Source organism: Eptatretus burgeri, chromosome 5 (genome assembly GCF_056783735.1).
Source record: "Eptatretus burgeri isolate ZD-2024b chromosome 5, Ebu_testis_v1, whole genome shotgun sequence".
NCBI classification, from domain to species: domain Eukaryota; kingdom Metazoa; phylum Chordata; class Myxini; order Myxiniformes; family Myxinidae; genus Eptatretus; species Eptatretus burgeri.
In genome coordinates, this window is record NC_140965.1 from 18,220,209 (window position 1) to 18,238,741 (window position 18,533).

Sequence of the window (18,533 nt, forward strand, 5' to 3'; positions counted from 1 at the left end):
TCATTTGGTTTGTTGGTACCACATGTGATGAACATCCAACTCTCCTTGTGGAGGACACAAATGAGAATGCTCTTATCATGACTAGTGGGCCCCTTGGTCGATTGGGCAAACTTTTCATTGGTGTTCACGGCCTTGTAGCATTCCTGCCTGATCAACTGCTTGAGCATTAGCTTGCCTTTCATTAAACCCAGATGTGCTTGCTACCAGGGCAGGGATTATACGTTCGTTATTATTGCCAGAATTATACCACTATTATTATTCTTAATAGCATTGGTATCAATTAATATATGCTTTGTTACAATGTTATCATTATTTTTGGTTTTTTTTCTTTGGTAATTAGAATGCCATGCCATGAAAGGACATATTAAGCTGCTCTATATACACTCTAACATGGTGTGCGTTGAAACCATGGGAATTCGTCCAGATTCTTGGTAGTTAATTAGCCTAATCAAATCAGGAGATCATGATGATCATTTTGGTGCATCACATTCCACATCAGAAAAGTCCAGTAGAACACAAAAAAAACATGACTGACACCCACACACACACCATTTATATCAGAGGTTCAAAAATTCCTGTTGTGTGTTGTGGGTGCCGTGGCTATGTTCATTTGGTTATGGGGTTTGGTTATGCAAGCCTTCATTTGGTGATGGAGTTGTATGACATTGCATACACCTAAAAAAAAAGTATCATCAAAGCAAGAAAGCAGTGAATTTACCAACATGCAGGAGTCAAGTCATGCCCAATATGTGCTTTTTCTTGACTTCCGTTTAAATTGTCCGTGGTTTTAACGTGACTTGAGGTTTGTTTATTTATTTATATATTCATATGTAGCCGATGGCTGCTTGGCTGCATCATTTTCTGGGGTTGGGGCTGTGCCGCTGATGCAATGCTCCCGTTACCAGCTACTCATTTTGCCAACCTCAGAAGGATGACAGGCTGAGTTGACCTGCCTGGTGTTAATTCAACGGTGGGACAGGGGCTTGAACTCAAGACCTTCGGATCTTAAGCCAGCCACGTTAATCGTTAAGCTAACACCAACACCACTTGAGGTGAGGTGAGGTGTGCATGCAACATCATTACGCGAGTCAAGAGCAAACATAAGCGATCTTGTAAAGCTCAGGAATCATGCGGGCATGGCACGAATGTGCCACTGGAGATGCAGTATCACTCTCCCCTTAACCCAAGAGGAGACCATAGTTCATCTCGTAAATGCTGTTGTAACGTATGTGACTGTATCTTAGATTTGCATTTGGAACCCAAGACTATTTAAAGGAAAAGGTCCAGCGAGGATAGCAACAAATGTCATTCCACATGATGTACCCTCCCCTAAGCTACCAAAACACTCACCTTCAACAAAATGTACAACACATAGAGGAAAATTCCAAATCCATACACCGGCAGGATTTGCTTTATGAAACTGCCTCCAACACCACTGCTACCAACTTGTTTCCCAGGTGCATCATGTCGAAGTGCGCCCTGGTGTCCGAGTGGCCGGCTATGTGGAGGATGTCCGAGAAAGCCACGAGAACCTGAGTCTGCTGGTGCACTGTCCAACCGTCTTGGTTCTATGGGAATAAGAAATGAAATTTTAAAATCTATAGTACATACCAGAAGAAAGCACAAAGTCCATTCACAAATTCCTCCGACAGTTTTTTGACTGATGGACCAAACTTGGTAAGTGCGAGTACGACACAGATGAGATAGATATCTAGCACATGCACACAAACAAATAAATCTGAATCCATCAATAGCACACACTATAACTACATTAAAAACCTCAGATAAATACATTTAGATATCAAAAAGGTAAAAGTTTCTTCTTCTTTTTTCTTTTCTTTAAAGAAAAAAGATGCATCCAACCAAAATGTTATTAGATCTACCCTGCTAATCACATGATCGGTGGTCTGCTCTGCTCTGCTCTGTTTATTCACTCGTCATCTGGAGTTACATGTGATTGTGGGTTATGTGTGTGGTGGAGGTTCCGTTGAGTGTTGTATGTGTGGGTGTGGTGTTGGATATCAAACGTTGTTGTTTTTTTGATCACCTTGTCTGGCTGTTTGCACCATTCAGTGTTTGCTATTTGTACCAAAGGAGTGTATTGTGTGGGTATATCCACGGTTAGACCTCCCTAGTTAGACCGCCCAGACCTCTGTTATCAAGATGTGTCGTTTGTTGGAATGGGAGTGCACCATGGCACTGTTGGGTGAAATGGCCTCATTGAAAGTTTTTCTCTCATACCACAGGACACTCACTCCTGTTTCCACAATCGCGTCAACATTTACGCCTTCAATTTCGCACCAAATTTATTTAACAACTCGTTCCAATCTGTTTACAATGAATAATCTGTCATGGAAAAGAGGCCTTACGTCCATCCAGCACTGCTGAACACAGCCCCGTATGCACGGACCTTTTCATTTCAATGATTATGGTGAGGGGATGTAGCTGTCCGGTTACCTCTTGGCGGGTTTGCTCATGGAGTTAACGGTCTAGGAGGTTGGGGTTCCTCCCTGTGAGGGGGCTAACAGTCCCGCACCCTACGGTCCACTCATTGACAATTAAAGCACCGTCCTTGATAGGGAATGCTCCATCCGTACTCTGTGGCCGAATTGGTGGTCCTATTCCAGGCCTCATTATTGGTATCCCTCTGTGTTTCTGCTCCCGTACTTTGCTCATAGTAGAGAGTGCGCACAATGTCGGCCACTGTTGGTTCCCGGCTCACCTCGTCCATCCTCAATAATCTCTCCTGCCTTCTTCAGAGCATTATTAAGCTTCGAGTTCTGCTCTTGTAAGGCCACAGCCGCTTCACACCTTACCACCACAATACATCCTATCACCTCTTCCTCGACTCCCTTGATCTCCTCCTTTACTCCCTCTATCACTATCCTTATCTCAGCTTCTCCTGTCAGCATATCTACCCTCTGTCCTGATTCCTGTATTTTCCCCACTATATATTACTTTCTTTTCTTGCATTCCCTCTTTGCTACTGCTATCTCTCTCTTCATTTCCTTGTGCCTGATTTCTAACTCCCCTTCCTCTGTCCTTCTAACTTGTCTATTTTCTCCCTACTAGCTACTATCTCTCTTTTTGTTTCCCCTGGTCAAATCTCATTGCTTTAATTCTCCCCTAAACCCATTTAACACCACTTCTAATTTGGCTTAGCCAGCCGCCACCCTGCTGCCTTCACCTCGGTCAAATCAATTGCTATCCCGTCCTGCGTATCCCCCAGTGGTTTTTATTTCTGCCGCAAGATCAGCTGTTAATTTGGCCCCATTGACCTTTAAATCCTGTGGCATGGCCATCATGGCCGCAAATTGTTGGCCAAAGTCTGGCAGTAGCAGCAACGCTGGCCTGCTGCTCCTTCACACTGGGCTAATATGGGGTACTGGGTTACCGGATGGGGGAGGTGACTCCACTGAACCCTCTATAAGGCCTTCTGGGGCCATAGCTGTGTTGGCCCAAAAATTTCCCTCCTCAATCAGGAAACGGACGCTATCCATAGCACTTTTTGCAGCACCAAAAAAAATGTAATTGTACTTTAAAATCCAATGGTTTTGATTTGGATTTGAGGGGGCCTGTTGTTCCCCTCAGTTCTGAATCACACCAGTGTTTCGGTCATGCATCTTCAACAACCGTCATGCCCCCGATGGGTATGGGACAAAAATATCTCCATGTCCACCGTGGTTAATTTACCGTAAATCAGCATCTTCAAACATGACAACTGCGGCGGGTCACCGACAGGAATAGCCAAGCGGAGCTTGTCAGCATTCCGCGTTGGGGTGCTTAAGCATGGACCCAATCTGCCTGTCCATCAAGTTAATAAACCAATTCTCATGAAACACTATGGAACCTGCTCTTGATCACCACACAAGTCCTCATCAAAAACAAGAGTTTAGTAAAGGGAGAAAAGGGGAGGAAGAATAACATGGCTGCACAGTGGCGAGCACAATCAATAATAATAAACTCAAACAAAGTGCCCCCGGTACCACGACAGTCTCACCACATATGCTTTCATCACTTCCACTCTGGGGGGAACATGGGACAGAGAAAGGAGATGACGAGACAAAAGGAAAACTGCTCACGCACGTGGTATGGGTCTTCGTGGACTGGTGCGGAGATGGTCCTGGCCACGCCTTGCATGCTGATACCAATCATATTATCAGTGCTCCAGCTTTCACAACGAACCGCAACTTGTGCCATGAACCAGACGCAGCAGGAGCTCTCCAAACACAAACAGCAGTGAGCAACTTTGAACCACCAAGACCAAAAGACCATGAACCAACAACCAACACACATGTGGTGTGCGAACGTTTACAACATCCATCCATCGAACCGTCCGTGGTGCATGCCTATTGGCTGACGCAGCCTGACAGATGGCATTTTAAATGGTGTGTGCCCACTGGCTGGCAACCCTGGAAAATTCCACGCCACGGACAGATGATTTATGGGGTTGCTTACCTGCACGATGTCCTTGAACCAGACAGATGTCCATTAATGTGCATTTTCTTAGCATGGCTGGTATCCTTGCGCTGACTTTGTGATTGTGCTTGTGGACTAAATAATAAACTCCATATAGGGACAGAAAGATGGTGGAGAATGCTCAATAATGTAGGGGAATGATGCTGGGGAAAGCAAGGCTTAGATACAGATACAGAGGCGAGGGGGGTTCAGGCTTCAATATAATTCAATTAATATACACATGAAAGCATGATTCATCACGTTTTCACTCAATGCAGTTCAAATTTTCAGCCTTCAATATAACTGCCATCTTTCACAATACATGGTTCAATCCAATTGTCCAAATTGTTGAAACATTCTGAAAACAATCCATCCCAGAATGCTCGGTGCGCATGCACAGAAATGGCGGTGTTCGGGGACCATAAATATATCGTGTGTGGGAGACAAGGATTATAACGTAAAATGACTCACCAACCTTCTAAAAGAAGCCGAAAATACTTGGAGATGTAACCGAGAGAAAGTGCTGTGTGTCTGCACACCAAAATACTTCAAGATCTTCCTCAGCTCGCCAAACGGGCAGCGACCCATACTGTAAACTCCCGACCATGTGAGCCGGTGCAAGGCCCGAGTGGACAGACATGTGCTACACAAACCCCCGACGGATCACTACCATTGAATGGACTTTGAAACTTGTGAGAGTGCCCTCTGTGAACATGGCAGGCTTGGTGATTTATTAATGGACGTGTGCAATTGGAAAGAGGATGCTGTGCATCATTACCAAGTAATGGTATCAAACTCTTCAGCAAAGGACATCTTCGCGATGTGAATCAGTCAAAGGGATCGAAAGTGTCTATACTCTATAGGGTCTAAAGTGTTGAAAGTGTCAAAAAGGTCTTAAAATGGGTCTAAAGGGACTACGGAGTGCAAAGGTCAAAAGTCTACAGGGGTTTAAGGGGTCATAAGGGGTCCAAAGGCCGATGTGGTCTCAGGGCCTCAGGGGTCTAAAGGGTATGTTCCAAAAGAAGTTTGGGTCTCATGGGTCTAAAAAGAATGTAAATGTCTAAAGTGTCTGAAAAGGTCTAAAAAGGGTATTAAAAGGTCTAAGGAGTTTAAAGGGTCAAAGCATTCTCACAGGTCTAGATCTAGAGGGTCTAAAGGGTTGAAGGGGTCTTAATGGTCTCAAGTGTATATTCAGTCGACAGGTCCAAAAGGTACATTAGTAGTTGGGGTCTAAAAGTGTATGGGTCTATAAGGTTGTTGTTTTTTGGACACACAGTCAAGACTCGTGGAAGAGCCAGAACACAGAATAGATCAGGATGCAACATAACCAAAGGAACAGCAGGGCAGAGGGAGAAAATGGATGGAGACGGACAAACAAGAGATACGGGTAACGATGAGGGGTAGGGGAGAACGCAAAGTGAGGACAAGATGGATACAGAAGTGAAGCAAAATTTTTGGAGGGGTGGGGAAAAGATCATGGCTTTGGATGGGGGATGATTTGGGATGGTGGTGAACAGCTGTCTTGAAGAGTCTATAGAGTCTTAAGGGGTCTAAAGTGTCAAAAGGATCTTAATAGGGTAAAATGACTGTTGGTGATATGTGATGGACGTACAAACATAGATTACATTTTGAGTTAATTAGCCAGTTATCTCACCAATTGGATGGAAAAAAATTTTAAAAGGAACAATTCGTTTTTGCACATCGATGTCATGAATCATCATTCGAAGATTCAAAACGCACCAATGAGTCGCCGAAGAGTTCATCTTGACTCTGTCGAGCTAAAAAATATATATATATATATATATATATATATATATATATATATATATATATATATATATATATATATTGGTTGTTGCTGTGATCTGACAATATAATTTGGAAAAGCCAGAATCGTTTCCCCCTTTGGACATAAACTGTCAGGGTAATTTCAAAATGCCTCTAAAATGCTACTACGCCCGTCTCCTCTTATCTTCTATGGTGGATGGAATGTGATCATCGGACGTTATCAAGCACGTTGTGGGCACTAGTACAACAGAGAGCGCCTAATGGCAGAAAATATATTATATGGGTTGGAAACACTGAGGGCTTGTTAATAGGTTAAAACGAAAAGCAGCTTTGTTGATGGATTTTAAATGATGTTTGTTAATGATTGTAAATACTGAGGTTTATCAGTGGGTTGTAAAAACGAGGGTTTTTTTATAGGTTATAAATGTGTCGGTTTGTTAATGGGTCAATGGCATGGTTTGAAAGAGTATAAAAATAAAATTTAAAAACGTGAATTTTTTTTTATAAGGCTCGTAGTGGAGCTGCCACACACAGATCTCACACACGTGGATATACAGACAAATACAAGAGACAGGACTGTTAGATGAGACAGAACACAGCCACTGTTACCAAGGTTTTCACCTCTAATTTGTTGTACTCTGGCAAGGTGAGTATTGAATTTGTCGAACAGATCCGGAAAATGTATCACCATGAAAAGGCCATTACATGAATGCCGCGCGGGCGAACTACACTCAGGTTTACCTTACACCTGGGCAACGGCACTCATGTAAGGCTCGAAAACAGAGTCTGGAGTGAAAAGGATCTATTACTGTTCCCGGGGAGTTCAAACAACAGCGCGGCCACAGGCGGTGGAAAGGAAACAACAAGAGGTTTACCAGGCAGTTCCATTCTCTTGACACAATTGTTTATCCTGAGCTATTGAAGCGCACGTAACCCTAGAAGGCAGGTGTGCATTTTCTGAAGCCGATGTCAAAGCATGGCCCAAACCCAGGGATTGCTGGCTTGAAAAGGTTTGCACCATTGCATCAAAAAGGTTTACATCGATGACAACCTTCAACAGCTTGAGTTCTGCAAATTGACATGAACAGTACGAGCAAAGATCCTGTCGTCATGGTTTTGGACAAGTACATTTCCCCACTTCCATGAGGTATATGGTTTTCAGGTGGAGAATTAGTTTTTAATTACCTCCGCCACTGAAGGTGAACGGGGGTAACGTTTTCACCCCTTTGTGAGCAGATATCTCAAAAGGTCATGAAGGGATACGGACGAAACTTGTTGGACAGGTCAGATGCGTGAAAAGGACAAATTGATTCGATTTTGGTGAAGGTCCAGATCTGAATATGACAATTTTTAAAAATATTTTTTCAGGGATTCCTCACCATTGAGAGATGGGGCCAAAATGATATATATTATTTCACATGGTATTTCAAAAAGTTGTGGACGAGTGAAGACAAAACTCGGTGAACGAGTTAGGTAGGTGACAAGAACAAGCCAAGTCGATTTGGTTCAGGTCCATATGCAGATCCGGCCTATCAGTGGGATACAAAACGTAAACTGTTCAGCCTGGCGGAGGTATGCGTTCCACCGAGTGCCGTTCTAGTTAACCTTGCAATCAATTTGGGGACATTCATTTGGCGCATTTATTTTAGGGCAAAGCATTAGTCACTGCATGTAATCTTAACGCCTGCTTCAGAATGATCACAACTGACCTTGGTTGGGGGTGCTCTCTCTTTTATATATATATATATATATATATATATATATATATATATATATATATATATATATATATATATATATATATATATATATATATATATATATATATACATATATATATATATATATATATATATATATATATATATATATATATATATATATATATATATATATATATATATATACATACATTTTTTGTAATACACAGGTTGAGGATCGACTCTTCCCTTAAATCACCTTCAGAGTCTATCCTGTCCTGTTCTTCCCTTCACTCACTCTAAAGTGGCACGCCATTTCCACATTTACCCTGATTTTCATTCTTTTCCTGTCCAACTCACATATCCAAGCTCCTTATCGCCCTCTGCTCGCTTGTTTTGTCAGTACATCCCGACTTACTGTGCTGGCGTGGTTTGAACTCCACCGGTACTCCACCTGCCTCGTGGTTGCAGCAGAATGATCGGCATCTCAAGAAGATGGGAATGGGCCAGGCATCTGCCTGCGGGGGATAGCCAGATGGAGGCCCCTGGAGACCGGCAGAAAGTGGATGCAATGACGTGCTGTCCGGCGTATGCTGCCATACCTGACCTGACTTGACTGTGCTGCCCGTCCCTTTTGTGGTAGGTTGACACCTCACCTCTGTTGTCTTGCTCTTCCATGAGCCAAGAGCTCTGCTTAAAATAAATAAATGTCCACACATTTGTAAACCACTCGTGGAATTTTTTTATCATCATTATTTACTCGCCTCAGAAAGCACGAAGCACTAAAAACACGTGTGATACATGCAATTTGTGAACACCACATCATATCCATTATAATTTTCAATCCCATGATAATATCGTTCCACGTAAGTAACGTATAATCAGATTTGAGGTTTTCTAAAAGTCCAGTTAATGGGGTTAAGCAATCTCTGGAGTAACGTGCATGATGGGCAATTTCCCCATGATCAATATCAAACACCACACCACACCACACCATGCAGTCAGAGTGACCACTGACCAGGTCTGAGGAAATAAAAAAAATAGCACCCACGGGTCCTGAAGCTCACCTGGATCAGAAGCAACAATCAATGACGTCATAAAATATTGAAAATCTAAGAGTGAAAAAACGAATTTTGGAGCCATTTCACTTCATGTCCAGCACTATACTATATCTTTAGTTCATATTTAATACGAGCAAATACCACCAATCACTTTGTTGATGGGAATACTAAGAGGGGGGGACGACGACAGAGAAAGATGTGTGTGAGTGTGTGTGAGTGTGTGTGTGTGTGTGTGTGTGTGTGTGTGTGTGTGTGTGTGTGTGTGTGTGTGTGTGTGTGTGTGTGTGTGTGTGTGTGTGTGTGTGTGTGTGTGTGAAAGAGAAAGAAAAAGAGAGACAGAGACAAAGGGAGTGGAGAGAGCGACGCTTCACCATGTTACTATACACTCTGGGAGGTGGGACTGCGAGGAAAGGGTGGGAACGAAGAAGATAGGGGAGCAAGGAGGGGGAAGTGGGGAGTGGAAGGGGTGTTCTGGACTTGCATTTGGTAGTGGGATTTGAAGGGAAGGGGGAGTGGAGGTTAGACTTGCATTTGGCTCATTCCGTGTCATTTCAGCCGGGGGTTGCGGTGGGTGACCCCCTCAGATTTTTCGGAAAAAATTATCAAAGCTACCTTAATTAATATGAGGAAGGTTTGCCAAGTTATAGCTTAAAATTTCAAGTAGTGTCCGAGATATGGCCCTACAAACCCCCATTGGGGTGTTTCAATTCTGGCAGTCGCGAGTTGCAGATTTGTATTTGAAGCATTTTTGGAAGGCTCTAAATTCAAGAGTTTTACAGAGTTCTGAAAATTCACACAATGGTGTCTGTTAGTGAGGCTTTCAGAATCTGACATCAAAAATGTTCTACCTAAAATACTTTTTAAGATAAGTACTCTCAAAAGTAGTGATTTGTAAAGCAGTCAAAAAAAATTGAGTTTTCGAATTGCTGCCAACAGTCAGTTTATTCATCATGAAGAATTTTGTTGCCTGATTTACATAATCTAGGGACTGGATCATTTACACAAGAAAACTGAAACCTTTTGGAGCAAAATCTTTGGTGCTATAGGTGTCTGAACTTTGCTCCAGACTCAACGACACTGAAATTTACCCCGGTCTTACCCCAAGTTTTCACCATGTTGACAGTTACACAGCTCTTTTAAATTTTTTTCACTTAAAGACACATACATCGGCAAACTGTGGTAGAAAATTCAAGAGTTGTTCTCAATCCCTTCTATTTTTAAAACGGCCCACTATTTAAAAAAAACATGTTCGATGAAAGATGTAGAATAAAAGCAATAGGTGTGCTTTTGAAGTGTAAGCCATGCCAAACATTCATAAGTTGGCACCACAATGATCAAATTGTTGTGTTTTTTGGTCAGAACAAGTATGTGGTTGCTTTAATTTGGCTCACATTTTTTAAAAAAAGGATATTTTAGTTTAAGGCCGCCACCAATCTCAACGACAAATTAAGACACATAATGTGATGATGATAATCACCATTATAAGTATTCATTTGCATATCAAATTGTTTATATACTTAGTGTACATTGTACGAAAGTCTACATCCATTTGTAAATGTAGGTACAATATCTGATTCAACTTTTTTTTTCATAATTTCATATCAAATTGTTTGGACAAATGTACTTGGATCCATTGTACAAAGTGAATAGTGATTAGTTTTATAATTACCAGGATATAATAAAATGCAACAATGAGCATTGGCAGTTACAACAGGGCTGTGTATTAGGTTAAAGCCAAAATAAGATAGTGAAGATAAAGCCTAAATAAATAATCCAGACATCCTTGTGCTTCATGCCTAACTTTGGAAATGATTTTGGTACACTTCTTTAAGCTTTACTAAACTGATTTATATATTGTTAAATTCCACTTAAGTCATACTTCCTTACAATATCTTTATTTTTTCTAGATGTTTGTTAGTAAAAAATTTGACAAAAAAGTAACTTTTGGGACTGCAGAATCATTAGAAATTGATGCATTTAAAAAAAAAAATTCGTTTAAAAATAGAAGGGATTGAGAACAACTCTTGAATTTTCTACCACAGTTTGCCGATGTATGTGTCTTTAAGTGACAAAAATTTAAAAGAGCTGTGTAACTGTCAACATGGTGAACATTTGGGGTAAAACCGGGGTAAATTTCAGTGTCGTTGAGTCTGGAGCAAAGTTCAGACACCTATAGCACCCAAGATTTTGCTCCAAAAGGTTTCAGTTTTCTTGTGTAAATGATCCAGTCACTAGATTATGTATGTAAATCAGGCAACAAAATTCTTCATGATGAATAAACTGACTGTTGGCAGCAATTTGAAAACTCAAATTTTTTTGACTGCATGTTACAAATCACTACTTTTGAGAGTACTTATCTTAAAAAGTATTTTAAGTAGAACATTTTTGATGTCAGATTCTGAAATCCTCACTAATAGACACCATTTGTGTGAATTTTCAGAACTCTGTAAAACTCTTCAATTTAGAGCCCTCCAAAAATGCTTCAGATACAAATCTGCAACTCGTGACTGCCGGAATTGAAACACCCCAAGGGTGTTTGTAGGGCCATATCTCGGACACTACTTGGAATTTTGAGCTATAACTTGGCAAACCTTCCTCATATATGTTAAGGTAGCTTTGAGAATTTTTTCAGGAAAATCTGAGGGGGTCAGCGCAGAATTTCATTTTTTTGGCTGATTTGACACGGAATGACCCATTTGGGAGGGGGACTTGAGGGGAAGCGGGGGCAGGGGGGATCCTGCCAGCATTAGTACAGGATTGAATGAAATGGGGTATGTTAAAACAGCACATTCAAACAGGATAGCAAAACCACCCATCATTTTTAAACAGCATGTACCATTTTAAAGAGATTATAACATGGGCGTCCCATGGGGTATGGGACTCGAACTACGGCTGCCACCCTGTTTACCTGCTCTGGAACGGGATCTCTCCACGGGGGTCATACGCTGCCCAGAGACACCCAGAGTGCCAAAGAACGTGCAAACTAGACAAATGAACACGCCTCCAGTAGCTGGACCTGCCGCCAAGACCAACCCTTCAGTTGAAACCCCAAAACCCGGCTTGAGCCAAGAGACCCTATAGCCCATCAAACCTGAGCTGCAATGCTTATAAACACCTGGAGACGCCAGTATTTTGTGCCTTTAATCTCAGCACACGTTTTACAACCAAAATGCGATAAGCCGCAGAATCTCTCATCCCGAGCCGAATCCCAAAAATCAAACTGCGGAATCGAACCCAGCAGCAGCCCCGACTGCCAAAAAAGTGCCCATCTGTGCAACCCGCACACTTCCCAACACAAACACCACAGCACAACATAACCACCTCCAAACCACAGCATAACCACCTGTGGGAACTTATCACAACCACCCATGTTTATCACTTCATGAAAATTGGAAGAGGGGTGGAACAGGGGTGAGAGAGGGAGGACAGGAAGGAGGGGTAGGGGAGCGAGGACAAACAAAGAGATGGGGTAAGGGATGGATGGATGGATGGGATGGGATGGAAAGTGGATTCACAGCAAGTTTCACAGTTTTTCATGAACACATGACACTCCATTCTCACAGAGTGAACACAAGGTTTCAGGAATGAATTTCCACCTGCTGTTCCTCCACCTGCCATTACATTCCCTGCAGCATCTGCAATGAGCTTGGGTTTTGAAAACAACTCTCCCCTAATAACCTCGAAAGTACTCCACCAGAGGATGCGTCTCCGAGTGTCTCTTGGTGGTGCTCAGCATGACCGCTCCAAGGTGAAAGTTAACATTTAAACTTTTGTCAGATTTAACTAAGACAACGGAACACACGTTTATACATGCATTTCATAAACATTATCACCAAACAAACAGTCTTCAATAGGAATTTGTAAATTTATTTTCAAAAACGACAACAGCTGTGATAAAAACAAACAAGTGAGCATAATATACGCCCGAACAAGAAGGTATATACAGAATTGTGCTACAACATGGAAAACAGCATCCTTGTTGCCATGGCAACCACTTCAGATGACGAGCGTATGTCGCGACACACCGTCTCCAGTCTGTACCTATGTACCAGATATGAAACGTGAAAGTTGAAAACTTTGGGAGTTAGAGTGCGGACAGGAACGGACGGAATCACATAATACGCCCCGATAGATATATATATATATATATATATATATATATATATATATATATATATATATATATATATATATATATATATATATATATATATATATATATATATATATCGGGCGTATAAAAAGGAAGTCATTTACACCACCGTCTACTGTCTCGCCATGACTTACAAACATCGGGTTTGTAAATGCATCCATCCATTGCTTCTCAAGATCGATCCACCCATCCCTTAGATTCATTCCTTCCAGAAGGAATGGCAAGCTTGGCACCGCACAACAACAAGGGACGCAACACAGGCAGGTGGTGCTTGTACTTTGTACGTCAATTGATGTATTTTTTTATTGTGTTTAGCAGAGTGACTGACAGTGCAGAGTGAGTGAATGAGTGCAGAGTACTTTTGCCATGTATCACCAATGCTTGCAAATGAACATCCAAGCAGCTTATAGAGCGCTCGCCAAGCAGCTCAAGCACTCAAGCAAGCACTCTAACGAAGCAGTTGATAAGGAACAACAGGCTTGGAAATGATTAGCCATCGGTCTTATGAAAATAAATACCATCCGGAGATGCTCGAAGCATCAAACAATGCCCAAATTGGACGAATGAACTTTCTTTTTTTAGCAGTTGGAACTGCTGCTAAGGTCAATTCCACTGTATAAATTTTGAAATTTGGCTCAGGTTAAGAGATTCAGAGGCTGATCGCATGTGAGGAAATGAAATAAAGCCAAGAACACTAGCGTCTCGGGGCATTAAAAAGCATTGTGATGTATCCAGCGATTTGTAGGAATGAAGATGAGGCTCGTATGTGAGGAAAGTGAAAAAAAATGGAAGCGCTTTACCATTGAGAATCCATTGCGGCCTGTTCCAAGTCAAGGCATTGTTGAGCTGGCCAAAAAAAATGGCGAATTAAGATGCCAGCTCAGGAGAGCGGACTGACAAAAGGGCTGACCAAGGATGATGCCTGGATAAACCTGGTGTTGGCTTTGCGGTTAGGGTGGTGGCTTGAGATCCCAGGGTCCTGAGTTCAAGATCCGTTGGCTGCTGAATTAATACCAGGGGGTTGACTCAGCCTGTCATCCTTCCGAGGTCGGTGAAATGAGTACCAGTGTAGCAGGCAAAGGCTGCACACGAAGGGATGGGGTATCGACAGATTTAGTAAATCTGGTATGGGTGTGGCGCAGGTATGATAGGCCGAATGGCCTCCTCCTGTGCAAAAATTTCCTTGTAATCCTTGAAATAAAGGATATAATTAAATAAGGAAATCTATTATCTTCAAAAGGGGTGTTTTAATTCATCCAAACATAGAGTCCAGCAATATATCAATATACCGTTTTTGGAATTCTGAATATTCCGGTATACCAAAAAAAAAACATATCAACATGAAAAAAAAACAAAAAAAAACGGTACATCACCAACAAATTGAAGAAAGTTGTTTACAATGTTTAAATACCGAACACAATTTTAAAAAGCTTTGATGCACTCGGCATCTCAACTAAACATGGAACAGGAACAGTGAAACGTATGACGTCAAGACCTACCAGGAAGTAAGTACAGTACGTTTTAACTCTCAATCCTCTGCATCCGAGCTCATCAGCTCCCAACAAGCAATCGTGTTTTTATTTGTCCTCGTGGCTGGTGTTAAAGCAATTGCCAATTGGTTATTCATATGAATCGGGTGTGCTTTAGAAAGCCTCTGCCGAGTCGGTGATCTGTGATAGTCATTGCGGTATGAAAGCGATACTGGTATGAACTATGAACTAGTTCCTGTTCCCACAAGAAGATGTCTTTAATCGGCATGTAGAATAGGCTTCCCGTTCCCGTCCGTTGTTTAGAGGGATGGGGGAAGGAAATGACGTCGAGCTTGGCCCGTTTCACTTTGTGATAAAATCTTGCCTTCGTGCCAGTATCCCACTGGACTTGCCATTTTTGCATGATCCGGCCCTTGACTCGACTGATGATTTCTGATTGGTCCAGAGGGATTTCCATAACTTTGTCATTTTTAAGGGCTTGCTTCGCCGCCAGATCACAAGCCTCGTTCCCACCAATGCCCACATTATCAGGCATCCAGCACAGGTCGATCACTGACCCTCTCCACCTCGCAATGTTGACCAAATGCAGCACTTTCAAGGACCAGGTCATATCTGCCACCATCCTACAGGGATTCAAACGCCTTGAACGCAAAAAGTGAATCCGAGAGGATGACTGCACTGAGAGGATTAAATTCAATTACCCATTCTAGGGCCAACACTATCGCAAAAAGTTCAATTGAGAAAACCGAGAGATGGTTGGTTAGCTGAATTGACCTGACCACCTTGAGGTCTGGGCGGGATACATACTGCTGAGGCTGTTCTCCCTAGAGAGGGTTCTTTTGATCCATATGTATTGACATGCAGGGACTGACTCCAATTCAAATTAATAAGTTCAATTGCCTGGTTGCAAGACACCACCAGATTAGCCCTGTCGGTGTTCCCCCAGAGATGCAGGTGGAGGCGAGTGGTTTCGAGAGTCCAGGGAGGCCAGATTGGAACTTTATGAAGGGGATTAATAGGGGGAAAAAAATAATTAAAAAAAAAAAAAAAAAAAAGAGTCCAGCCCCATGTCTTCAGTGGACTTCTTACAGCCTAGCCCAAGGGGAGGAGAAGTGGAGTTCTTATCAAGCCATTGCTACTCCCAACATTCGGTCAATAGAGCTTTTCCAAGATGGTTATCTCCAGAGAAATGGTTCTAACCCAGTATTTCATTCTGGCAAATTTCCAATAAAGGGCCAAGGGCAGTTCCCCAGCTTCCCCCCAAAGCGCTGTCATAAGGGAGCTTATGAAACCCCCCAAACAGATACGGAGAGCTTGAGACTGGATGCTCTCCAATTTTAGGCAATTGCTCATGGACATATCTCCAAAGGCCTGAAAGCCATAATCCAGATGAGAGCGAATAAAAGCTTTATATAAAAGGAAGAGGCTTTCCCTGTGAACTCTCAACTCAGTCCCGGATATGCACCGTAACAAATTTAGGCCTTTGGCACATCCAGCATCCAACTTCTTAACATAAGGGTTCCATGTTAAACCTTTATGAAAGACAATTCCTAAAAAGGACGCTTCAGATGACACTTGAAGGGAAGTGCCGTTCACCACCATCAATGTGTCCCTCGTCCTTTTCTTACGGGAAAAAAAATGATAAATTTGGACTTATCTCCCGACAGCTTAAACCCCCAGACTCGGGGCCCATTGCTCCACGAGACCGATATCAGTCTGAAGTTTTCCCTCAGCATGGGCCACGTTCTTACAGCGGGTCCACATGGCAATATCATCCACAAACAAAAGGATCTTACTATGGAGCCTGGGATAGAAAGCTACATCATTGATCATGATATTAAAGAGCGTTGGGCTCAGACTGCTCCACTGGGAGATCCCCTCGTCCAAGCGAAACACTGAGGAAAGGCTCAGACCAATTCTACCTGAAAATATCTACGAGACAGAAAATCCCCAATCCACCTAAACATTCTGTCGTTACTGCCGAGACTGTAAATCCTGTAGGAGGAGGTTCTCTTTCCAAATGGAGTCATAAGCCTTGTGGATATCAAGGAATACCGCCAGAAGAGACTCCCGATTATTCAAAGATTTCCTGGCCTCATTAGCCAGTAAAATGATGTGATCAATAGCAGACCATCCCTTTCTAAACCCACTCTAGCCATTGTACAGCAAGTTGTTCTTTTCCAGAAAGTAAACCAAATGATTATGTACCATCTTCCCCATTAATTTGGAAGCAACCGAGGAGAGGGAAATCAGATGGTATGAGGACGGGGCTGTACCATCTTTCCCATCTTTAAGAAGAGGGACTACAATAGAGTGTTTCCGATCGCAGGGAAGTTTCCCGAACTCGCAAATCTTATTGAATAGTGAAAGGAACATTCTAAAAACCCTGTCCTCCAAATGCTTGGCCATAAGATATGTCAATTAATCTCGACCAGGGGCACTATTCTTAGCCTTCTGAATGACCTGCTTCAGCTCCCAAAGAGTAAAATCCAGGTGAAGTGGGGCATTTAGAGGCCGCTCATCATTGATGACGACCAGATGCTGCTTTACAAATTTAATCCTCTGTGCTTTCAACTCCCTGATATTTCTTCCATCACCTCCGGAGAAATGCTGGCCCAGAACCTCTGCCTTGTCCCCATTTGAACAAAGAGTTTTGTTCTGGAAAGCGAGAACCAGGATAGACTTCCACCCATGATATTTGATTCCCTTCATATTTTTAACGCTTTTCCATATAACTTTAAGAGGGGTATCCGGATTAATAAAAGAACAAAAAGATCGCCACGAGGCTGTTTTGGCTCGCTTGATGACCCGTTGGGCATTTGCCCTTTTCCTTTTAAATTCCAAGGTGTCCTCCATCCTCAGGGTTCTTCTTAACCTTTTAAGGGCGGCCCTCCTCTCCCAGATAGCCTGTTTGCAACTCTTGTTCCACCGGGGGACATTAATTCTCTTGCCAATGGAACTCCTGGACATTGGGATTGTGTCACCCACAGTTTTACTTATAATTTGGACCATATTCCTATTCAGGCCATCAATATTATCAGTAACCATCTCTTCCTTCACTTCCTTGGCACATTGACTTGAAGAAAGGCCCCAGTCGGCCTGAGAGAAATTCCAATAAGCCGGTCCATCGGAATCCACCGATTCCCTTCCTAATTTAAGGTTTTTGACCACCAAGTATGATATGAAGGTCAGGTCCAAAGGGGACATCTCCCCCATAGATGGATTGATACAAGTTCTCACTCTGTCGTCAAGTAACACCATATCAAATTTGTCCATCAATTCCTCGAAGCATCTACCATTTCTATTCGTGGTTCTGGAGCCTCAAAGAATGTTGTGGCTGTTAAAGTCTCAACAAAGGAAAACCACCCCAACACACCTTCTAAAAATCTCCTGAAATGCCTCAATCATCAACTGTTGGCAGGATTGTAAAAGTTTATTATCGTAATCTTTCCCCTTGTGCCATGCATGGCAATATGATTACCCTCAAATTCGACCAAGCATTCTGCTACCATGAAGGAAATTCCAAGTTTAACAAAAATTCCACATCCACCCCCATTCCCAATTACTCTATCCCTACATATAAAAGGTGTACCCCGGAAATTTGAAATCGATTGAAACTTTTGAGCCACGTTTCTTGGAGACATGTTATATCAGGTTTCGTTGGAAATTCAGAAATACATTTTAAATTCAGACCCTTGGGCCACTCGACTTTTTGCATTCCATTGAATTGCAAACATTAATCCCTTGAAGAGTCCTGAGACTGTTGAGTCTCAGTTAACTTTATTCCATCTTGCTAAATATCTTGTTAATCTCCTTAGAGGAGAAGCCCTCCCACTCCAAATGTTTACGAGCAGCCAAAGAAATTATATTAATTTTCTCCGAC

The 18,533-nt window shown here is 42.3% G+C and overlaps 1 protein-coding gene across 5 annotated transcripts in view; it reads right to left on the bottom strand.

The window, feature by feature from the left end:
- The window catches only part of RIC3 (RIC3 acetylcholine receptor chaperone), a 52,964-nt gene that overhangs the window by 25,916 nt on the left and 8,515 nt on the right, over nucleotides 1-18,533 (bottom strand). For all 5 annotated transcript variants that reach the window (XM_085880873.1, XM_085880876.1, XM_085880875.1 and 2 more), the window contains one exon: nucleotides 1,351-1,568. In XM_085880873.1, coding sequence (XP_085736999.1) covers nucleotides 1,351-1,568 — 218 coding nt within the window. The remainder of the gene's footprint in view (nucleotides 1-1,350; nucleotides 1,569-18,533) is intronic.